The sequence below is a fragment of the Equus asinus genome, chromosome 8 (genome assembly GCF_041296235.1).
Source record: "Equus asinus isolate D_3611 breed Donkey chromosome 8, EquAss-T2T_v2, whole genome shotgun sequence".
Classification (NCBI taxonomy): domain Eukaryota; kingdom Metazoa; phylum Chordata; class Mammalia; order Perissodactyla; family Equidae; genus Equus; species Equus asinus.
The window spans coordinates 82,423,932-82,448,702 of NC_091797.1; the positions used below are offsets into that span (position 1 = coordinate 82,423,932).

At 45.1% G+C, this 24,771-nt stretch overlaps 1 protein-coding gene across 1 annotated transcript in view; it reads left to right on the forward strand.

Annotated features, from left to right (window-relative positions):
* The first annotated feature begins 3,183 nt into the window (after positions 1-3,183).
* The window catches only part of FBXW8 (F-box and WD repeat domain containing 8), a 113,214-nt gene continuing 91,626 nt past the window's right edge, over positions 3,184-24,771 (forward strand). The window contains exons 1-2 of the mRNA XM_044776430.2: positions 3,184-3,595; positions 17,830-17,934. Coding sequence (XP_044632365.2) covers positions 3,287-3,595; positions 17,830-17,934 — 414 coding nt within the window. The 5' untranslated portion in view covers positions 3,184-3,286. The remainder of the gene's footprint in view (positions 3,596-17,829; positions 17,935-24,771) is intronic.

Genomic DNA, 24,771 nt, shown 5'->3' on the forward strand with positions numbered 1-24,771 from the left:
AGCCCAGGGGCCACACTCTGAGAACCCCTGCTCTGGGAATGTGGATCCCAGAAGATGGAAGACAGGTAGCGAGCTCAACCAAAGCAGATAGTTCATGACTATGAAATCCCTGAATCTGATCTGATTCTGGGCACTCCGAGGGTCTGGTTCTTCCTCTTTTCTTTTAACTTGATGAGTCATCCCAAGTTCAATTCGTTTTTGCTTAAGGAAGCAAGACTTGTTGCTTGCAACCAAAGACTTTTAATGGATTGAACTTTCAAGGAACACTCTTGATATGAAAAAAGTGGGGTTCGTGGAACACCAGCCTTACAGAGCATAGGTTAGAGGTAATTTCTGTCTGCCAAGACCGTATTAATGGGGATCATAGCCATCATTTATTGAAGGCCTGCTATGTGTCTGATGGATGCTAGGAGTTTTACAGACGTTTTATGAGCCTTATAGTCACTCTGAAGGGAAGATATTTTTATCTTTATTTTTCGTTTGAGGACATGGAGGCCTAGGAATTTATTATTGGGAAGATATAAAATCAACATAAATATTGTCGGTGAACGGTAGACAATACTGAGAAAAGGACAGTATTTTTCTCCTTCTTAGTATATTTCTCTTTTTTGTTTACTTTTTCTGGGTGTCTAATCGCCCCGTTAGCCTGCCTGCACTGCCCCTGTAGAAATTCTTTTAAAGGGGCAAGAGGAAACATTGATTTGACCTTCATAATTAAGTATTTAAAAATTTTCCAGTTTGCTTTTAAATATTAGATGTTCCATATATTTTAGAGATAACAAGAAGAGCCACATTTGGCTTTTGATCTCTAAGTAGACCATCAAAACCAGTTTGACAGACCCTTGGAATTCATATGGAAAGCATCTAGAATGAAGCAGGATGTTAGCTGAATGTTTGGGGAAAAATAGCTCATTGTTTTTATTTTTACTATAAAAAGAATACTTATCGGACATTTCTTATGCCCCACATCACATCCTCTTGACTCATCTTTTACTTCAGTCATTGCTGTAGCAACTGGCTTTGTGCACAGGTAACCTGCCAGTCCCTCCTATTAGCTGCACTGAGTGTCTCTTGCTTTTTGCCCCAGGGCATCTCTGCTGCCTTAGTGTGGGATATCCATGGGAACTCATTTACTTATGCCCAACCTGGAAGTGAGAGATTACGAAAAACTCCTGACTTAAACTTTCTCTAAGGAAGGATAAGCCAGTGGATAAGTGCTCCCTTCTTCCAGTTCTTATCTCTTGGGAGGACAATCTTGAGGTGTGTTCTTCAAGACTCCTTAGAAGTTCTCAGTGGGGTGGAGTATAAGTTGCTTACAGTGGGGCCAACTCAAGAATGCTCTTTATTTTATTTTTTTGTGTGAGGAAGTTTGTCACGGAGCTAACATCTGTGCCCATCTTCCTCTACTTTGTGTGGGATGCCGCCACAGCATGGCTTGACAAACGGTGCTGTGTCCACCTGGGATCCGAACCCGCAGACCCCAGGCTGTAGAAAATTAGAATATACAGATAAAGAAGAAAAAACACTAAAATCACCCATAATCCTGCCCTCTCTAGAGATTTCGTCTGTTAAGATTTGGGTGTATTTTCTTTTGAAAATGCATACACACTTTTTAAAAGACACTACCGGGATCATACTGTATCTATGGTTATGTATCCTGACTATTTTCACTTACCATATTGTGACAATCTTCATGTGACTAAATTTCCTCCAATGAAATATTTAATAGCTGCACAGCATTTCATTTATTCATTCATTATTTATAGAGCAGCTACCATGTCCCAGGCACTGTTTTGAGCACTGAAGACACAGCAATAAACAAATAGATCCAGTCTCCACCCTCAAGGAGTGGACTTCTAGTTAGGATTTTTCTTCCATTCTAATGGGGCATAACTTATTTAACCAATGCCCTGTTGTTAACTGTTTAGATTCCTTCTGATCTTCAGGACTAGAAACAATGCTTCCGTGAAGATCCTTGAGGGTATTCTTTGATCTCCTCCATGTTCCTCTCTTGGGTAAGTTCCTAGAGGTGGAATTGCTGGAAGAAAGGGGATGTGAGTAAAGGAGGGTGCTGCTATTCTCACCTAGATCCGTCTCTCTGACTTCGGAGCCTGGGCTGATAACCATGCCGGTAATATCACTGAGCTGAAAAAGATCGTGGTAACTGGAGGCTGTCAAAGGGTTCCTAGCTGGCTTAGGCATGTGGGCTGTATGATTCTAATAATTAACAGGTCAAGTGCAGAGTGTTTAAAAAAATAAAGAATTGGAATCCCGGGTTTGCAAATTACCAGCTGTGTAATTTTGGGCTCAGTTTCTTCATCTGTAAAGTGGGGACAATAGTTATCTATTCAGCAAATATTTATTGAGTACCTACCAATTGCTAGCCTTCAAGCTAAGAATTGACAGTCCAGCAGGGAAGGAGATATGAATAAATAATCACAGAAATAAAAAATTACAAACTGTGTTCTGGGCTATGATGAGAAGTATAGGATGCTGTAAAAATGAGTAACAGGGAGACTCGATCTTTTGGGGCACGGGGTTTGGGAGATTAAGTGAGGCACGAGCTGAGATATGAAAGATGTGTGAGTTAACCAGGGCCAGGTGGGGAGAAAAATTCCCTGCGGAGGGAACAGCAGGTACAAAGCATTTTGAAGACGAAGTGTGATTGAAAGCCACTTTCTTTCCCACCTCACAGCTCCTGCACTTGTACTTGCTTCTGGCAATATCTCCTCTGAGATCTGATCTTCCCATCGCTGGTCCATCTCATTCAGCTCTTAGTTCAAATGACGTCTCAAAGATGCCTTCCCTGAACATCCTTCTGAAGTTAATATGTTCTGTTTTCTTCCTAACACCTACCTCTGATTCAAACGTTCATATTCCTTTGTTGAACATCTCCCCCACCGCTTGAATGCAAACCCCAAGAAGGGAGAGATTTGGGGGGCGGGCGGGGGCAGATTTAAATGCTGAATTCTTAGCGCCGGGCAGACAGCAGTTGCTCAATGCATGCTTGCTGAGCGAAGGAACAGTGCTTGGCGCCAAGTCTGCGCTTGGCAAAAGCCACAAGCGTGCAAGAGCAGAAGCGGAGCGCGCGCTCGGGGCACGGACCCGGCCTGCTGCGCCCGGGACCGCGCGAGGGGCGCGCCGGGGGCGGGGCCGCCCAGCCGGAACCCTTGGGGTGCGGCGGCGGCGGCTTCCGGTCGCGGCGGACACTTCCCGCGGAGGGACCCTGCCGTGGCGGCGCGGACCCCAGGCTGACGCGCACGGCGGCCGAGGAGGGGCGGCGGCCATGGACGACCACAGCCTGGACGAGTTCCGCCGGCGCTGGCAGGAGGAGCTGGCGCAGGCCCAGGCGCAGAGGAAGCGGCGGCGGCCCGAGGCTGCCGAGCGGCGGCCGCGGCGGCCGGAGGTGGCCCCCGGGCGCGGCGAGCAGGCCTCGGGGTACCTGGCGCTGGCCCAGGGCCTCCTGGAGGGCGCGGGGCGGCCCCCGGCGGCGCGGGCCGCGAGGCAGGACGCGGTGAGCCGTTCCCGCTCCCCTCCGGCCCGCGAGGGCGCCGGGGGCGGCGAGCAGCTGGTGGACCAGCTCATCCGCGACCTGGTGAGTGGCCGTCGCCTCCTGCCGAGGCCCGGGCCGGCCCCCGCGCCCGGTCCAGACCCGCGAGTGAGTTGGAAAGTGACTCTGTGCCACCAGTGTAGGGGAGCAGTGAGTAGAGGTACCCACACCTACGTTTGTGCGTGCATAGAGTTTGTGCATCTCTGGAAGCCGTGGTTCCCAACTGGGGTTTGTCCCCGATTTGGCAGTGTCTGCAGACAGTTTTGGATGCCACAGCTGGGAGCGGGGGTGGTTTCTGCTAGTATCTAGTAGGTAGAGGCCAGGCATGCTTATGAACGTTCTACAACGCACGGGACAGCACCCACCAAAAATTATCTGGCCCGAAATGTCAGTAAGTATGAGACGGAGAAATCCTGCTCCAGGAAGATCCCTGAACTTTTAACGAGGTTGCCTTTGGGGTGGAGAACCCAGAGCATGGGTAAGAAGGAATTTTAACTTTTCTCTATATACTGTTGGGACTATTCAGGTTTTTCTAACTGTCCCATGTATTGCTTCAAAAACAAAGCAGAAAAAAAGGGAATCTTTTGGGCGCTGTCATTAGCATGGAGGGTCTTAGCGTTTTCTGGGGCATGGGTCCCTTCCAGAATCTGGAGGAAGACAGGGACCCTCTGTCAAAAAAAAAAAGCTCCCGTGACAAAGTTAGGACAATCAAGATCCCCCAAAACATGTCCATGGTTAAAGAGTTAGGACAAGACAGCAGGTTTTTTTGTTTTTGTTTTTGTTTTTTTGAGGAAGATTAGCCCTGAGCTAACATCTGCTGTCAATCCTCCTCTTTTTGCTGAGGAAGAGTGGCCCTGAGCTAACATCCATGCCCATCTTCCTCCACTTTACGTGTGGGATGCCTACCACAGCATGGCTTGACAAGCGGTGCCATGTCTGCACCTGGGATTTGAACCAGCGAACCATGGGGCCACCGAAGCAGAAGGTGCGAACTTAACCACTAGCCACCGGCCAGCCCAAGACAGCGGGTTTTAGGGGTTTGATTTAAATTAGGCTCATAGGAGGCTACTACAGCTTCCCGATTGGGAGTAATTTTATAATCTGTATTCTGTATCAAAAGTTGTTTCAATAGGTGATGGCTTAATATTTAAAGTAATATGTAGTTATATTCAAATAACAATAGCTATATGAGTTTTCACCAAGTGTCTGGTCCTGTGCTCTGCCTTATCTTTAAGGTTAGAGATAACTTTTTTGTGTGTGTATCATAAACATTGTCTCTCTTTTTTTTTTTTTAAGGATTGGCACCTGAGCTAACATCTCTTGCCAATCTTTTTTTTCCTTCTTCTTCTTATCCTCCCCAAAGCCCCCCAGTACATAGTTGTATATTCTAGTTGTAGGTCCTTCTGGCTCTGCGTTATGGGACGCCGCCTCAGTATGGCCCGACGAGTGGTGCCTTGTCAGCGCCCAGGATCTGAACCATGAAACCTGGGGCTGCCGAAACAGAGCGAACTTAACCACATGGCCATGGGGCCGGCCCCATAAACATTCTCATTTAATGTGACAATTCTTATACATATGAAAATTCATGCTGGCATCACGCCTACTTCTGTAAAAAGTGGGTCATCACTGAAGAAGTCTGACACATGTAAAAATCTTTCAATGCCTTGGCAAGGTGGCTTAGCACCTGATAAGTTGCTCAGGCCACTTCAGATCCATGCAGAAATTACTCCCATGGAAGTAGATTTGTAGGCTAAGGCAAGAGCAGCTTATGGGGTAGAGACAAACAGGAAAGTGGATTATTAGGACAAAGGCACATTTGGGGCCTCACAGCAGAAATCCTCCCCACTGAGTGTAGCAATGTCCCCAGGCTTCACAACAATCCTGGGAGGTATTGTTAGTTTCCTTTTACAAGTGGAGGAGCTCAGAGGTTTTGTGTAATTGGCCCAGGGATACCCAGCTGATAAATTCTGGGGATTGGGTTTGGATCCAGGTCTATGGGACTTGAAATTTCACCAGATAGGAGTTTTGCAAACTTGACCTGATGTAAGAATCTCCTTAGGGCTTGTTAAAATACAGGTTCTGGCCCCTTCCCCAGGCCTGCTGAATCTCTCCAGAGGAGAGGCCCAGAAACCTGGTGAGTGGGGTGATCAGGCAAGTTTGAGAGGTTGCTCTGCCGTAGAGCTTCCTTTGGTTTGAGTTCCTGGTTCTCAAGGCTTTCCAGCGCTAACACTCGTGAGGGGTAGGCACTGATACCAAAAATAGTGGATCCCTAAATGAAGTATTGTAAAAATGGGAGGGGCCTGCCTACTGCAGGATCCAGAGGTTCATATGTTTCATGTGTCCTTGGAATCTAAGCTTCCTATGTCATTAGAAAAAGCCGGCCCTAGATGTGTGCCCGTGATCTCTCTGCCCCCGTCAGAATGACCACATCAGCTCCTGCCCGGCTCTGCGCTGCTGTGAGCGGCGTCCCACCTTTGGGGCTCCTCTAATTCTCTTTCGCACTTTGCAGTCATCAGTAACACTGCTGTAAGTAGAGTAGTAATTCAGTGCATGCTTGCTTTCTCCTTGCTACTGTCTTAAAGGTTTAGAGCTGTTGTCTTCGTCAGTTCTCCCAACAGCCTTCTCCGGTGGCCATGATTAGCTCCCTTTGGCAGATGAGAATTAGGAAAGTAATTGATGTGTAAGGGGCAGTAAACCCACTCAGTATCTTAAGTTTAAGATAAGTATCTTAAGTCATCTTAAGAGAAACGATGTTAACTTTTGTAGAAACGGCTTGGATTCCTGTCAGTGGTTGTAAGCCCCAAAGGCCACAGGCGGGTCGTGTAAATGAGTGAAGTAGGCTAGGTGTTGCTCACTCAGTCCTTTTTTTCCCAGTTCATCAGGTGTTTTGTTATGCAGCTTTTGCAAATTCCAACCATACTTCTGTAATAATTTCTTTCATAATGGCTATCATTCTTCCTGTCACATTAAATAGTAGACATGACAGAGATTGTCTTGATGATAACCCTAAAGAAAAATACTTAACCATTTTTCTTGAAATATGGCCGTCCTCTTGGTCTTGTTTTTCCACTCTTTAAAATCAAACTCTGTATTGAAGTGTACAAATCATAAATATACAGTTCAAAGAATTTTCAAGAGTGTACATGTCCGTGTACACAGCACCCAGATTACAGAAGAGCATTACCGGCTTGTCAGAATCCCCATGCGTTCTCTTTCACCCAGGGGTAACCACTCACCTGACTTCTGACAACTATTTTAGTTTTGTCTGTTTTTTTTTTTTGTTTTTTGTTTTTGAGGAAGATTAGCCCTGAGCTAACTACTGCCAAACCTCCTCTTTTTTTTTTTGCGGAGGAAGACTGGCCCTGAGCTAACATCCATGCCCATCTTCCTCTATTTTATATGTGGGACACCTACCACAGCATGGCGTGCCAAGCGGTGCCATATCTGCACCCAGGTCCGAACCAGCGAACCCTGGCCACTGAAGCAGAACATGCGCACTTAACCACTGCGCCACCGGGACGGCCCCTAGTTTTGTCTGTTTTTGAACTGTGTAAGTAGAATCATATAGCATGTACTCTTTTGTGTCTGGGTTCTTGTGCATAGCATTATGCATGAGATTGATCCCTATGAATAGGCCACATTTTATTTATTCTACTGTTGATGGGTATTATTGATAACTAGTTTGTTAATAGCCAGTTTGGGACTATCAGGAACAGTGCTGCTGTGAACATTTTGTATCTGTTTTGGAACAGGTATACTCATTTTTCTTGGGTGTACACCTAGTTGTGGAATTGCTGGGTTATAAGGTATGCGTATGTTCAGCCTTACAGGTCTTGACAAATAGTTTTCCAAAGTGGTTGTACTGGTTTTCTCATTTATGATAGTAACTAGAGTATGTGGAATACAGAATTTCACTTTCTTCTTTGCCATAAATATAATAACACCAACTAAGATGACATTTGGCAACTGAACTTGACCCCAGCATGGGTGAGATGATAGTGACAAACTGGGAAATTCATGCTGTGCTGGACTAAAAGTGGGAGCTACCGTCTAAGTCAACTGGTTCTTGTTGGAATGTTGTCCTAGTGTTGCAGAGACTTTAGATTTTTGTTTTTAAACTGGGACTGTGTATTTTCATATGGACTCTGTCAGTTCTTGCTGCATAAAAAACACCCAAAACTTTGGCTTAAAACAACTCTATTGGGGCCAGCCTGGTGGCATAGTGGTTAAGTTTGCACACTCTGCTTTGGTAGCCTGGAGTTCACCGATTTGGATCCTGGGCTCGGGCCTAAGCACCACTTGTCGAGCCATGCTGTGGCAGGCGTCCCACATAGAAAGTAGAGGAAGATGGGCGTGGATGTCAGCTTAGGGTCAGTCTTCCTCAGCAAAAAGAGGAGGATTGGTGGCAGATGTTAGCTCAGAGCCAATCTTCCTCAAAAAAACTCCCAACACTTTATTTAGCTCACCGTTTTGCAGAGTGGCGGCTTGGACTGCGCATATGTGGGCTTACTCGTGTCTGAGGTTAGCTGCTGGTCAGAAGCTCTGTTCCTGGGGACTGGCTAGTTGTGTTTGTGTGCATCTGGCTTATGTGTGTCTCGTCATCCAGCGGGTTAGCCCTGGGTGAGTCTTCCCAGAGTTATGAGAGGAGCAAGAGGGCAAGCCCCAATACTTTTGAAGTCTCTGTCTAGGTCATTGGTTATTGTCACATTGGCCAAAGCAAGCCATGTGGCCAAGCCCAGATTCGGTGTGGAGTTACCTGAATGCCTGGACATGGGAAGGCACGAACGAAATTGGGGCCTTTTATACAGTAAACTACTACACAAACTCTTCCCATTTTTAATTGTTGGTAACTGATACAAAAAAGTTACATTTTAACTAACACTGCAGGTTAAAGAAAAACTGCCTGGGGGTGGATCTGCCTTGGGTCGTGAGTTTGTGATCTTTGTCTTATGTCCAAGAGGATCCAAGACTCCTTGCTTGATCCTTGGATAACTCCTGAAAAATAAGATTTAGTTCCCTTTGGGACGCCCCAGAAATTGACAGGCTGATCCAGTTGATATGAAAGAGAAAATAAAAATGTGGTACGACCTCCCAACATCCCCACCCTTTTTTTCCGACCTTTGGTGCGCTCTGGTAGACCAGTGCATCCTGTTGTGGTTTTGGGGTGGTGTCTCTCACTTCAGAGTCTTCAGTGTCATCACTAGAGTGAGAACAACTCGTAAGTCAGCAGTCAAGAGTTAGGTGCCTTTTGATGGGTAGGTGTGCAGCACTGCGTCGGAGTGTCGTGTGGCTGGGTACTACAGGCCAGGCCTTTGATGGACACGCACAGCTGAAATGGAAGCTTAGAAATGACTCCTCTTGAGCCTCGTCTTCTTATGAAGCTTTTATAATGGCACTTAGAAGCCATTTGTTTTTAGGTGGTAAGTTGGGAATGCCTACTGTCTTCCGGGTATACGCTTAAGCTAGTGAAAGAAATGATACATCCCTGGTCAGAATTTCATAGGCAGAGGCATTTTCTCTTTCTTTCTTCTGTCTTCCATGTCCCTCTCTCCATAAACTCAGGCCTCTCAGAGGTAGTGGAGACACTTAGGTATAAGCACAAGTATGCTCGTTTCTTTCTTTCTTCACTGTGGTGGTTGTGATGTCCAGTTGCTTGGTCCCATTTTTATGTAGGTGATGTATCAGGACTTTGGGTTGCAAGCACCCAACTCAAATTGGCCTAAAACCCCAAACTGGAATCTCTTGATTCATATAACAGCATTCCAGGAGGTAGTGTTTGTTCCAGGGGCTTAGATGATGTAACAAGAAATCTCTCTATCTCTTGGTCCTGCTTTCCTTTGCTGGCTTTATTCACAGGCAGGCTCACTCTCTCTGGGGTAAAATGGCTACCAGCAACTCCAGTCTTCCATTCGATCAGCTTAGCAACCCAGGGGAAAGAAAGCATCTGTTTTCTGTAGCAAAAGTCATGAACGTAAATTCCCATTGGTCCACTCTGGGTCATGTGTCCATCCTTGAGCCAAGCCCTGACTCAAACTGGCCAGGCTTGTATCGTGGGGTCAGCCCCACTAAACCATGTTGACAGAGTGGGCGTGGGGTGGTTTCCTAAAAGAAAATAAGAGGCGGGGCTGGCCCAGTGGCGCAGAGGTTAAGTGTGCACGTTCTGCTTCGGGGTTCACCAGTTCGGATCCCGGGTACGGACATGGCACTGCTTGGCACGCCATGCTGTGGTAGGCATCCCACATATAAAGTAGAGGAAGATGGGCACGAATGTTAGCTCAGGGCCACTCTTCCTCAGAAAAAGAGGAGGATTGGCAGCAGATGTTAGCTCAGGGCTGATCTTTCTCAAAAAAAAAAAAAAAAAGAAAGAAAAAGAAAAAAAAGAAAAGAACGGGCAGTGGATGTTGGGCAAGAAACAAGAGGAATGGCAGATGTCCACTTTAGGTGGTGAGTGTTTGAAGCAGCACTGACGATGGGAATGTGTGTGTTTTGTATCCCTCCAACATGTATTTATTGATCAGCTGAGTGCTAGGGAATCAGCAGTAAACAGAATAGATACTTCCTGACCTCAGAAGCCTACAGTCTTGCTTCTTTTAATTAAAAGAATGACATTAATGGGACCAGAATAGCCCTGGAATGAGTCCAGGCTCTGGAGTCAGGCAGACTGGAGTTCAGATTCAGGCTCTGCTGCTGACTAGCTGTTTGTCCTTGGGCAAGTTAACTTAGTCTGCCTTCCTTGTTGATGAGCATGATGCTGGTACCTGTCTTGTGAGGGGGCAATGAAATAAGGCATGGAACATTCTTAGCACCGAGCCTGGTGTACAGTAAGCAGCCAGTGAATTTAAAGTAGTGCTAGTATGATCATTAGTATCACAGAAGATTCATTCTACTATCTCACTTGCTCTTTGCTGAGACTTACTGCTGAAAAGCCCCTTGCCTCCCCACCTCTTGGATCGGGCATCCCTGGAGGGCAGAGTGTTGGCTTACTCCTGTGCCCGCTCATGCAGGACTCAGTGCAGTACCGAGTCTCTGTTTGTTGAGTTGGAATAACATGGGCACAATTGCTCCTTCCAACAACAGCCTTATGAAGAACCCTTGTGAATATTCAAAGCATTCTTCACATTAAGATTTGGGTTTTCAGGCCTGATAAAAGTCTTAATACTGCTGGCCAATATCTGTTGCTCCCTGTGTCAGTATTTAATTTGTCAGAGCCTACATCTTTGTTGTCAACAGGATCAATTTGATGGCTTAACTTCTGTTTTTAAGTTAGAAAAACGTAAGAAAACTTGCTGACATGAAATGAGAAGACGGACAAGTCAGATGTGAGCTCATGAACTGGCTTACCTGGAATACCTTCCCTTCCTCTTTGCCTTCCTTTTAGGGCTCAACGTGAATTCTGTCTCCTGTGTTAACTCTTCCCTGATCCCTCCAGCCCAGAGTTCTCTTAGACTTAGATTCTGGGCAAGAGGGAGATAAACAGTGACCAAATAGTTGTCAGGTCGTAAATGCTCTGGAGAAAACATTAAGCAGGTGGGAGGGATAGAGTGTGTGCATGCTGGGGGAAGGGCTGTCGTCTTAAATAGTGCTGTTCAAGAAGGCCTTCCTGGGAGGGCCACACTTCGTGGAAGGAGGTGAGGGAGCAAGCAAGCCGAGATCTGGGAAGGGGATTCTAGGCAGACAGCAGTGGGTGTGGAGGTTCTGTGGTGGCCAGGGCCAGCTGGCCTCATGGGCCTGTGTGACCTGTGTGGTCACACAGGGCCCCAGGCTCAGAAGGGCCGTGTGCTTGGTTTCATGCTCTGTTGTTGCTGTCTTGAAATTCTTAATCATTTTTGAACAAGGGGCCCCACGTTTTTGTTTTGCACTGGACTCCACAAATTATATAGTTGATCCTGATTGTAGGAATGTGCTTGGAGCGGTTGAGGCCCTTGATGTGAAACCCTTTATATATTCTTTCCACAAAAGAGTCCATAGCCACACAGACCCCTCTGGGGCGCAAGCTTCTGACAAGGGAGCTCCCCTCCCCCTGACTTCTTTCTGGGTCCTAAAGTTCTGGTCCCTGTTTAGATGAAAAGGCAGCTTTGGAAGCAGAGGTCCAGTGTCTTCCTCATACTGACTCCCTTCACTGCGTCACCACCCTCCTGGGATTGCCCCAGTGCTCGCTCCCACAGTCCTTAGCTTGGCTTTTTCTGTCTCCATGCCTTGCTAGAGTGCCCAGGGTCCTGAGTAAGAATGGTTCTTGAAGTTGGAAAGCGCATAAAAAAAGATAAATCCCATGGACATTTATTGTGCATCTGCTGTGTACAAGACACCGTGCTGGTTAGATATTGTAGTGTTCTGGTTGGGTTATATCATCCACACATGCAATCCGCAAAAATTTATTGAATACCTTTTGCTCTTCCTCATAGCCAGGCTTGGGGATTAGGTCCAATGGTAGGAGAGACATTGGCTTTGTGTGGACTGCTTGGGAGCTTAACCACTCTTCTAGCGTGGTTGCTTTGGAGACGTGGCTTTCCAGTTCTAATAGCTCACTTACTAATGAACTTTGGAATGCCTTAAGGGACTATCCAGACTGCCTTTTGTAGTCTCCGCTTTTCATTCCATTTTACGTGTTGATGACTTATCTCTATAAAAGATTTGATCTCTCATACACTTGCTACCAGCACCTCTCCTGCCTCCAGCACCTGGCATGGCGCTGAAGTCAGATAGTGTTTTGAGCATAAAATACCTTATTTTAAAAATGTATGCTTTTCTTTGTGAAAATGTCATATGCTCATTGTAAAATATTTAGGAAATTCAGAAGAAGACAATGAAGAAAACAAAAATCTCTCGTAATGTTACTGCTCAGAGGCTACTGTTAACATTTTAGTGTACTTCTGTTTTTTCTTTGTGTAAATAAGAACATGTATTTTGAGACAAATTGGGATTATAAATGGATACCTATATATCTTGTCAGTGTTTCCATTTTTTTCCCCAACCAGTTTTTTTCCTAAAGAAAACGCAGGTGAAACGGGAACTCCTCCGTCCCTCCTGATTGAGATTGTGTGGGTCTACCCTACTCTGCTGCGGTACGTGGAAAGTTGAGATAAAGGCCTTTAGAAAACAGTCTCCTTTCAGTCACAGGTTTAGCAGAAATGTTGTTACATATCTATTGTTTGAACTCGGGGGCTTGTCTCAGTTTCTTAAAACACCACCTAGAGAGATCTTCACTGTTTGGTTTGCCCTGGAGATATATGTTGGGAACAAACCTCAAGTCAGATTCTTCACTTTTCGCTGCTTTGGCTCTTAGTAATTACCCCTTCTTCTACTAAACAAGAGAAGAAAGATTAAATTTCTAACAGTTAGGCACAAAACCAGTCCATTTACAGAATTAGTCTTACATTAGCACATAGGAGTACCAATCAGCCTCCCTGGGGTGGATCTGTTTGCAATTTCTCTTAGCATTTTTGGAGGAAGTCCAGTAGACTTTGGGAAAATCTAGTATTCACTGACTTTGAATTAACAAAGTAACATGACTCCTTTGTGGTTGGGTTTTTTTTTGGCTTGATTGAGAAAGGATTGATTTTTGTATCTGTGTAATTTACGGTTGTGGCTCTCAACTTTTAGTGTGCGTGAGGATCCCTGAGGGAGAGGCGCTTGAGCCCTGCCCCCCAGAAATTTGGGGTGACAGGTCTGAGTGAGACCCTGGACGTTTGGATTAAAAAAAAAAAACTACACAGATGATTTTGATGTGTAACACAGGACGAGAGTCATCAATAGGGGTAGAGAATCAATATCTGAGCCATTGAAGAATTAAAAGCCAGGTTGTATGTTATCAAAAAGATGTTTTTCCATCAATTTAAAGGAATGTTAATATTTTGAATTTATTGGTCTTCGGTATGGTCTTCTGTAGCATAAATTTGGCCATTCTCACATTGCCTTGGCTATTAAATTGATGCAAAATTATTCTCTCTAAACATTGTAGTCGTATTGACATTTTTATAGTGTGACCGCATTTCCCTGTATTAATATTTCCAGTGTCTTTAATCTCTTTCTTCCTTCCTTCAGAATCCCTTTGTTTCTGAAATGCTGACTTGTCCACGTCCATGTGTTTAAGTCAGTACAGATAGAGAGTTGGTTAATGGGGCCTGTAACTTTTTGGATGGCTCTGTGCTTCAAAAGAGCCTAGGTGGAAGTCTGATCATACCTTTTACGTTACAAGGTATTTTTCTGCACACTAGTGGCTAGCAGTATTTTTTACTTATATTTATGAACTGTGGGAAGTATTAAGTGAGAGTGTTTAAGACATTCTGGTGCTATTAGGGTATATAGCTTCTATCTAAGGTGTGGCTCCATGTTATCCTTGTTGAATCATGCACATCTAGGAAAGAATTGCGTTTTTACCCACAGGGTCAAACGTGCTCATAACTCTTCAATCTTTTATAAGGTGATATGTTACAAGTGATGACTTACTAATAATAACAAAGTGAAGTTTATGAATGATTTACTTAACGTTGAAGCTGCTGCAGTGTTTGTCTGTCTGTCTGTCTTGGGTATAATAGCATCACTCTAACTTCCTGCACTCATTTTGCCTCCTTGAGTAGAAGAACGGGAGTAGGTTACCTAGACTGATGCCTCTGGGGTTGTACATAAGAACCCTTGGGAATGTGTTGAAAATGGGGCTATCATGGATCGTGTCTGTTGCTTTGGAAAAATTGAATTTTCCGTGAAGCGGACTCTGAGATGGAGATTTGCATGCAGGTGGTTTAGCGGATTAGCCTTTCCGAGAGGTCCCGAATTGAGGCAAGGAAGCCAGGCCCTTACACTCAGCTGTTGACTAGTTGTTGAATGGACACCGTCCTCCAGGAGGGGATGTAACCTTGGATGAGGCAGCTCGTTTGGTCAAGGGCAGTGCCTAGGAAGGGACTCAGCTGTGAGCCAACGCCAGGCAGCATTCTGGGCATCTGGAGGAATGAGTATGGTGGACCCGGAGGGCGAATCTGAGTGACCCACTGCAGCATCCACTGCAGGAGCCAGTGATTGAATGTCTTGCCAAAAAGATTCCAAGTGTGCACACGAAACTTCAGCATTTGGTCTCCTCACCTGTGGGGTCTATATATTCCTTAAGATCTGGGCCTGCCTTTAGTATGTTGGTTGTGCAACAGAGAGGATCGTTCACGTGGAAGTCTAGGACTTGATCTGTTTGGGATTGATCATCATTTTGGAGTTTAGATGTAATTGTTTTTTTTTTTTTGTTTTTTGAGGAAGATTAGCCCTGAGCTAACATCTGCCGCCAATCCTCCTCTTTGTACTGAGGAAGATTGGCCCTGAGCTAACATCCGTGCCCCCTTCCTCTCCTTTATATGTGGGACGCCGGCTACAGCGTGGCTTGACAGGCAGTGTGTAGGTGCACATCTGGGATCTGAATGGCGAACCCTGAGCCGCTGAAGCAGAATGCGTAAACTTAACTGCTGTGCCACCGGGCTGGCCCCTAGATGTAATTCTGAGAGAACAGTGACTTTGAAAAATGTTTGGCTTTGTAACGTTGGTGTTTACATAGTTATAATTCAGTGCTTTGAAACAGTTGTTGCCCTCCAGAACTTATAAATGACTAAGAACCATCACAACTGATGGATCAATAGTGAGACCTGATTGTTGTTGGTATGGGGGCCGCTACACCCTTGACAGGTCGTTTGCACCCTGGTGGCTGCTCCTTTTCATCCACTGTGCATTAGAGCAAATCCTTCTTTAGTTATTACTGTGGTGTAACTTAAAATTGACGATTCTGTTTTACAAGTCCTCTGGGAAAAGACCTGTTGTATGGAAACTGTCAGTGTTCAGACTCCTGAATAGCTTAGCCTTTGCTGGACCATCCTTTTTCGCTGTCATCGAGTATCATCTGTGTGTGGTATGAAACGGGGAGATGACCTTCTGTGTAAACAACAAGCTGGTATAGGAGTAACATGGAATGTGGACCTCGTCACCAAGTATTTATTGAAGGAAAAAGGAGCTGGAGTGCCACTCAAGGAAAGAAAATAGCAGTATTAACAATCGATTCTTGCATACCTCCCCCTTTCCGTGTATTATTTCATGTTATTTTTAATAACCTACCTATTTATAGGCTAGTTGTGTCTGTTTTACAGATGAGGAAGCCGGGGCTCAGGTGCATGTAGCCTGGTCTCGTGGCTAGTCAAGTGGCAGAACCAGGGGCTTCAGTTTAAGCTTTGCTCTGAACCTGGATGCTGTGCTGCATCCCAGAGACCATGGCGTTGGGATCAAGGAGGCTGGTGGCAGGTCGGGAGATGCTGAGGTAGAGGCACTGTTCTTGAGGATGAGGGTGGAGGATTGGCCAGCTGAGTAGGCAAAGGGGCGAAGGCTCCTGCTGCTGGGAATGTGACTTTTCCACATCAGAATAACTAAAAGCAAAGCTGATTTCTCTTGCCTCATCACTCTAGTGTCAAGTCCAGGCACCAGGGTGTAGAGAGTCCTGAAGGGACCGATTGAAGACAGCAGTGCCTGGCCCGCCTCTAACGGTGAAGCTCAGTGAGGGTCCACCATGTGTGCGTGCAGGCTTTGCTTTGCCTTTATTCTGCTCACATGAGGATAAGGAGCATTTTTCTCTTGTTCCTTTACCTTGTAGGTAAAGTAGGCTTCTCCACCTTACCAGTCAAATAATCCAAAAGAGAAAACAGAAGTCCGGGGTTGCAAAGGATAGTCTTGTGTTGTGTGTGGCTTTCCTCCACGGCGGGCGACTCCCTACTGGCTTGTGTTGAGAAGTCTCGAGTTGTGTCTGGGCCGAGAGAGAAACCGATGCCTCTTTTTCTTGATGAGTGAAGCCAGTTAGTTCTAGGAGGGGGCCTAACCTGGGATTAGCCTAGTGACTTTCCATTGTTTTTTTAGGCGAGGACCCATTTGTTTTCCAATTACACTTGCAGATTTTTTCCTGTTTTTTTCTGTATAGCCAACATTTCGCTTTTGATTTAACATTCTGTTCCCTCTTTGCCCGTGGAGAGCTGTCAACTCTTACTCTTTTGTTCCTCTAGAGATCCTTTTTGGCCCTCTTACTTAGCCTTGCACTCTTTTTGCAGTTGAATACATTTCCTTCTTATGCCCTGGGTTATCTTTTAGCCCTGAGACTCCTAGATGAATGGAAACATGATTCCAGAAAAATCTTTACCCTGAATCTTGGTAGGGTTTCAGTCAGTGCTCACACTCCCTTAAAAATTCTGATGCTATTTTCGATTTTGAGACTGCAGCCTTGCAGTATATGACTGTTGTATTTGAGTGGTGAATTAATAATTTGCTTGCAACCACTAAGTCACTGATGTCAGCCAAAGCTTATAAATGAATTTTTTAAGCAAGTTCTGTTGGGACAAAGAGCGCTGCCTTCCCCAGCTTTGCAGAAGCACACACCAAAGTGAACCTGGCAGGTGGATTTGGGAACAGGCAGAGGGGTCCATATGCACGCTTGGCTTTTTTTCTGTTTCACACTCGTATTTCTTTGTGCTACCTGGATCGTCATGACAGCCTTATCTCTCAAGTAAAGCCTGTTACCTCATCCCTAATTGCTTCTCCAAAGGCAGGCAAGCTCTGATTTCTCTGCGTTAATAAATGACACCGAAGAAGAACTGCTTTGTCTGCATTGGCTCGCTCAGGTTAACCGATGTAAGCCCTGAGTGCATTAGGAAACCTGTGCTACTCCAGCGGCCAAGGGGAGATGTCTTCACCTCACTCACGAGCAGCATTTTATTTGTTTACTTTTTGCTCATGGTCACAGCCCTATTCTCCTTTTTCTGATGAAAACACTTTAGTGACCTCGGTCAGCATTTCTCTGGCTGTGGGTACTCACTTCCCACCAGGTTGGGGGGTAGGAGCAGTTGTCCCGGGGGGACCAGTGGCCTCCCTGATTTCAAGGCTTACTTTCTTGGCTACCTGCTGCTCAGCTTTCCTTAGAAGCCAAGAGACTTCCCACAAGCCTTTGCACTGAATCCTGTGGGCGTACCCCAGGTTGTCACATGACACCCTTGCTTCTCCTTTTTCATGCATTATGAGAAGTGGTCTTGTTTATTTTATAAGTGGATGTGAGGAGGGTAGAGGATGTGGGGTTGGAGAATTGAGAGTGGCTGTCAAGTTCTGAGTTAGTTCTGACTGTGCTCCGCAAAAAGTGAGAACGCTTTGCTCCTCCTGGGAAAAAGCGTCATCCCTCTTGTCATCACCTAAGGATATCTCTGGTAATTTAAAAGGCCTGTAAATATGAGCATTTTCATATTTCAGAATCGTAAGCTTATTTCCTTTTTTCTCCTCAGAATGAAATGGATGATGTGCCCTTCTTCGATATCCAACTGCCTTACGAATTGGCAATCAATATATTTCAGTATCTGGACAGGAAAGACCTAGGAAGGTGTGCACAGGTAAGCTGTCATTAACTGGCGTTCAAGACTTACCTATATGTGTAATTAAAGTATAGGAAGCTCCTGGGTAACAGAAATTTACTTAGGATTACAGATTTTCAAGAACTTATGAATTGTGTAGCAACTTTACTTGAGGGAAAGCAACCTTGAACTTAAAGGACTGTGTTCCCCCTCACCACGCGGTGTTTATCTTTTTGTGACCATCTGCTCCAGAGCTCTGTTCTCCCTGCAGTCTGAGTTATGGCTGACCTGTGGCAGTGTGCTCAAGGCTGACGATGCTGTGCTGGGCCTTTATTGAGCTAGCCTGAGCTGTTAATGTCCTTACCCTTTTTAATGCAAAGATGCGAGCCCTTGGTTAAATCAAGCCAGTCATTAGGTTGGGAGCTGAGGGTCAGCCTGAGGACAAAACAGTGAAGTCATGTTTTAGGCCTATAATCCAAATTACCCTTTAAACACCCGACTCCCTCTCAGTGAGGTGCGAGGTGTGAGGCGGAGGAGAGTGGCTTGCACCGAGGGAATTGCAGATCAGTGTCCCCCATCTCAGGCGTACTTTGGGGGATATGCCCACAGAGTGGATGGTGGGAGATGGCATCTGGGCCAGACTTGACTGTGTACATGAATCACAGGAGACCTCGATAAAATGCAAGTTCGGACTCAGGAGGCCTGGGGTGGGCCCGATACTCTGCATTTCTAACCAGATGATGCCAGTGTGGCTTTGGCCACTCTATGAGAGGCAAGGGTTTATGCCATTCACATTGGTCCCCTGTTCTCTTCTATTTGGCAAAGAGTGTGTAATTTTTGGTAAGTTCAATGTGTATATGATTGCTGACCATTTGGCTTTTCATGGACAACTGTTCCCAGAAGACACTGGAGTATCCATTGTCTATAACTGCCAAAGAATTAATTTGTATAGTGGTGACCGTTTCCCATGCCTGGATTCAGTAATGCATTTTACACAAGTGCCTGTGCCTTCGAGAGAACGGTGGTAAAATGAAGTGGTAGGAGAACTGTGTGTAGAAGTCGAAAGCACCTTCGAGAATGTGAAGTCAAAAGGATTAAGGTAGTTTGAGTGGTGAAAACTGCAGCCAGATGTAGGCTCTAGAGCTCGTACCTCTGTGGCGGTTCAACGGGATCACACAAAGTACAGGACGGGTTAGGGTTTCTGGTTTTACGCTGTTTCCTTATGAAGCATTTTGCTTAATCAAAATTATTTTTCTACTTAAATGTGAATTTAAAATGTTTCCAGTATTCTTGATTGCCACAATGTTACTTAATTTGGGGGTGTTGGCAAATATTTTTTGATGCAGAGTCTGGAAATCTTTAGGAAATGATGGAAGAAATCATTCAAAGGCTGAAATTCACTAAAGAAAAATGTGTTGAAGTGTAAACTGTGCTCAGAGCCTTTCGATTGCGTCAAGAAAGAGTACGTACGTTGTCTTCTTTCCCTTGGAAATTGGGTTGGTTATGGTCTAGCTTTACACATTGGCCCTGTGCCCAAGAGTTGAAAACAAGGGTGTAGCTAAATGAGTCGAACTCCTGGATTTCAGCCTGATGCTGTTAGCCGAAGTCTTGGAGCAGGGTCTAATAGCTAGCTGCTTTCCACGAAGTCAGCATTAGCTGATAAAATCTTCCTTCTTGATAGGAGCTGCTGTTTAAGGAACCATTTCTTTTAACGTTGCTTTTTGCTCTCCTGCTTTGTAGAGGGCCATGTGGCTTTCACATCTGCTGCTGGTTTTCTCATCCAAAGAGTTTATCAGTGAAAGATAGGATCTAGTGGAAGAAGAGATCCCCTTTTGGTACAGCGGGGCTGCATTTCAGGGTAGATTGGTTATGCTGGTGAGATTATTCTGCAGGTGTGAACACTTTAATTTGCAACACAGTAGTCCAATTGTCCACTAGAATTCTTCCCTCTTTGGCCTGTTGGATTTAGGGTGTTTTTTTGTTTGTTTTTTGTTCAACCTAATTTTTAGAGTGCATGTATAAGAATAGAAAATATTCTTAAACAGAACCCCTAAGGTAGCTCTGATCCTGAAGCCAGGATTTTTTCAGAGTTTTTGCATGAAGATGACAATGGATGGCCAGGAGTGTGTAGATAGAATTGGCTTTGTTTTTTTCAAGCATTAAAATAAAAATACAAGGTAATAAAAATAAGGAGCATTTTCATTTGCTTCTTGTGGTGTTTTTATTTTTAAACAGAGGAACAGAGTGCTGTTGAATGGAATGTCGTGCTACTTTATGATTTCGCTTTAGAAGGGCTTGCTCTGTCTGTCTGTCTCTTTTCTCTTTTAATCCAGCTGCCTTGGGATTTTAGTGAACTTGGGCCAGTTATGTGGAATTGGCACCATGAGTTACATGTGTGCCCTTGGAGAAAACCTGTTTGCTTAGATCTTTATGCCAAGTTGGTAACTAACAGTAAAGAACCCTGACTGGGGAGGACTTTTGTGCTTTAATTATGCTGCAGACTACACTGGAGAACTGCTTTTGCTCTGACTTGGTCTCCTTTCTGCATCCTTGCTCTTTGCCTGCTTTGTGAGGGTTTATGCTGTCAGAGCCAAAGTCCCGCTCCATTAGTGTGTGATCCTTACATCAGTGTGTGTGAGGTTGTTTTTGTGAGGAAGATCGGCCCTGAGCTAACATCTGCTGCCAATCTTCCTCTTTTTGCTTGAGGAAGATTGTGCCTGAGCTAATGTCTTTGCCCATCTTCCTCTGTTTTATATATGAGATGCCGCCACAGCACAGCTTGAGAGTGGTGCATAGGTCTGCACGTGGGATCCGAACCTGCAAACCTTGGACCCCTGAAGTGGAGCACAGGAACTTAACCACTCCGCCACCGGTCTGGCCCCAGATCCTTGTGTACTTTTGATGTGACCTCTCTAGCTTCTTGCTAGTTGTGGGAGTGTTTCATGCTGAAATGTCTCAAACAGGGTGACTTTCAGTAAGCAAAGTTATGTGTTGGGCAGTTCATTGAACGGCTTTATCATTTTGCTTTTTATAGTTTTACGTTTGTTTTTGTGTGTGGGTGCACAGGATTTCTGGCACTTTAAAGGATAATATTTTTAAATGGATAACAATTACAAAATTGCTGATTTTCAAAAGTAAAGAATTGGTTTTTAAGGGGAGGGTAAGTCTTGTGTTATATGAATCACAACATGAATAATTCTGAGGAGTAAAGGTTTTTAAGTATTTATCAACAGTTGCTTTTAAAACTTTAAAAATAATTATAAATTCAGAGGCAGTTGTAAAAAATAGTACAGAGAGGTCCTGTGTAGCCTCCCCAGTTTCCTCTGTTGGAAATGTCTTTGTAACTGTAGAGCGACAGCAGACCGGGACACTGGCACTGTGCGGCCGCAGAGCTTATTCAGGTGTCTCTGGTTTACACGCACCTTTCTGTGCGCGTGTGTTTAGTTCTGTGCAGTTTTATTACAGGGGTAGATTTGTGTGACCACACAATCAAGATGCGGCACATTCATCACAAGGGTCTCTGTGCTACCCGCACCCACCTCTACCTCCCTCCCCGTCCCTAACCCCTGGCAGCCACCAATCTGTTCTTCATCTCTCTAATTTTGTCTTGTTTTATTTTTGTATATTTTAGTTATGTGTATTTCCTAATGTGTAGCTTTAGAAATTTAGCTGCATAGACTACAGTGTTATGTTTTTTGAGTAAAAGAAAAATGTGCATAAAGAAAGCAATAAAGGAAAAGAAGGAAGATGCAGAGGTTAAAACTTGAGATTTCTTATAAAATTGGTGAGCGAGAAAGGTGTTACCAAACTACGTAATTCTGGAAGTAAAAGGTTAGATTATCATATTTCAAGTTTCAAGGACAATGTGATCTTAGGATCTTCCCAGATGTCCAAATAGGAGAAACTAGAATCTGGGGTTTTATAGCTAAAGATCTTCATGAGCTCTTCAGAAGTCGGGAATCCGTAGCTCAGCGCGGCCCAATTGATTTTCCCGGCAGATGTGGTTCTGAAGACCTGTGGTCGCTGCCGGGTTCCTTTGGTTCTCTTTCTCCTTTGCCACCAGACTTCTCTCAGGGAGATACGTGCAGTGCGTTCCCGAGACCCAAACGCCCTCGGGGGTTTCCTTTTAATTTATCAGGTTGTGGTGGCTGCCTCCTTTACACAGGGATAGGGAAAAGCAAAGCAGAACTAAAGAAAAGATGAGGCGCTAGATGAAACGAGAAGGGCAAAGTGATGATAATCGTTTCTGCCGAGTGATGAGGACTTGGGAGTTCCTTATACCGTTCACTTTACTTTTGTGTGTTTGAAATTTTCCATAATTAAAAAGTTTAAAAGAAAAAAACCAGAAAGCAAGAGGGTATTTACTGAGAAGTTGGAGCCTCTTGAGGGCAACACGTGCCAGAAGCTGACCTTTGAAAGTAAAAGCAATCTAGTTTTGTGAAGTGTTGAATTTTTAAGAAACTGGACATATTCTTTTGTCTCATTCAGTTATTTACAGAGGGCCTACTATGTGCTGTCCCTTTCTAGACAGGGAGTACAGCAGTGAACAAAGCATAAATCCCCTGCCTCTCAGATCTTACATTATGTGCAATAAACACATAATTAACTAGAGGGTTTCAGATGGTGATAAGTGCTATGGATAAAAATAAGACAGCAGAGGTGATGTTGGGGGTGCACTTTTAAGTGGCCAGTGGCTACTTCACAGAGAAGGTGACCCTTGGGCAAAGACCTGAAGGAAGGAGGAAGGAAACTGGGTCTCTGGCAGAGGCATATAGCAAGTGCAAAGGTCCTGAGGCGGGGCACACCTTATGTGTTTGAGGAAAGCAAAAAGGTCACACTGGCCATGTTGGGGTAAGCTGAATAATGGCCCCCCAAAAGATGTTCACATCCTAATCCTCAGAACCTGTGAATATGTGACCTTTGTGGTAAAAGGGCCTTTGCAGATATGAGGAAGTTGAGCATCTTGAGCTGGGGTAATTGTCTTGGCTTATCCAGGTGGGCTCAGTGTAATTATGAGGCTCTTTATAAAAGGGAGGCAGGAGGTCAGAAAGGAGAGTAGATGCTATGTTGCTGGCTTTGAAGATGGAGGAAGGTGCCACAGACCAAGGAATGTGGGTGGCCCCAGAAGCTGGAAAAGATAAGGAAACAGATTTTCCCCGAAGCCTCCAGAAGGAATGCAGCCCTGCTGCCGACCCTTGACTTGAGACTTCTGGCCTCCAGAACTGTCAGAGAATAAATTGGTGTTGTTTTAAGACACTACGTTTGTGGTAATTTATTAGAGCATCAATAGGAAATTAATACGGGTGGGGGAGTAGTGAGCAGACAGTGCTAAAAGAAGAAATACTCAAAATGTGAAAGGCGTTTAATCCATTAAAAGAACTTGAACTTTATTTATTTATTTGTTTTCATTCTTTTTGTTGAGGAAAGTTAGCTCTGAGCTAACATCTGCCACCAATCCTCCTCTTTTCGCTGAGGAAGACTGGCCCTGAGCTAACGTCCATGCCCATCTTCCTCTACTTTATATGTGGGACGCCTACCACAGCATGGCTTGATAAGCGGTGCATAGGTCTAAGCCCGAGATCTGAACTGGCAAACCCCGGGCTGCTGGAGCGAGCATGAGAACTCAACTGCTGCACCACTGGGCTGGCCCCCAAAAGAACTTGAACTTTTATTCTGATTGTGATGGGAAGCTGCTGGAGCGTTTTGAGCAGAGGGTAACAAAGTCCGACTTACATTTTAAAAGAGGTCATTTTGGCTGCTGTTTGGAGAACAGGCTGCAGGGGGACCAGTTAGACTACTAGCTACTGCAATAATCCAGACAGGGGGAGGTGGTGGACCAGGACTCTACCAGTAGAAGTGGGTGGAGTCAGGATTGCTGATGGGTTGGGTGTGGGGAGAGAAAGAAGAGTCAGCAAGGACTCTAAGATGTTTGGCCTGAGCGCCTGGAAGGATGAGGCTGCCGTTAGCAACAAGGGGAAGAAGGTAGGAGGAGCGGTGTGGGAGAAGATCAGCAGTTGGGTGTGAGGCTGGAGGTGAGTTCTGGGCTGAGCTCAGGGCTGAAGATGTAAATTGGGGAGCTGTCAGCAGCACATCAGTCGTATTTAAAGCTGGGAAGCTGGACGAGATCATCAGGGAGGTGAGTGTAGCTAGAGGAGGGGATTCAGGGATTGGGCCCTGGCACACCACGATGATGATTAGACGTGGAGGAGACTGAGAAGGCGGGCCCATGAGGTAGGAGGAAGACCCAGAGTGCATGGTCCCCGGGAACCAAGCGGTAAAAGTTTTCAAGGAGGAGAAAGTGATCAAAGGTTTTAAGTGCTGCTGTTAGCCAAGTAAGAGGAGGGAGGAGAAGTGATCATTGGATGGAGCAACTTGGAGGTCACTGGTGACCTTGACCAGAATGGGTGCTGTGGTGGGGGCAAAAGTGAGTGAGTTTAAGAGCGAATGGCAAGAAAGGAAACTGAGATGAGTCTGTGTACAGCTGTCTTTCTATGGTGCGTTCTCCCTAAGTAGACTTGGTATATAAACGTGTGACTGGAACAATGACACTTTTCCCCTTTCGTGGGCCTCACTGGTAACCCTAATCCAGGCAGAGTTAATAAAGCTAATTTTTGAGCCAAGGCCTTTTTTTTACATAGCAATTCACAGTGGTGCTATAAAGCAAGATGCTGGAGACGCTTTTATTAGCACATTGTTGCAGCTGAGGCTCACTCAGTGGGCTTTTACTGCGCAGGGCCATTCCAATCCTGGTGTAGTAAAGACAGACCATTAGGCCGGTGGAAAAATCAGGCTTGTGAACTTGCTAGATTTAATATAAGTTAAGAAATCAAAACAATTAGATTTCCTTTTGGTGAGACTCTTTAAAATTTACTTGTT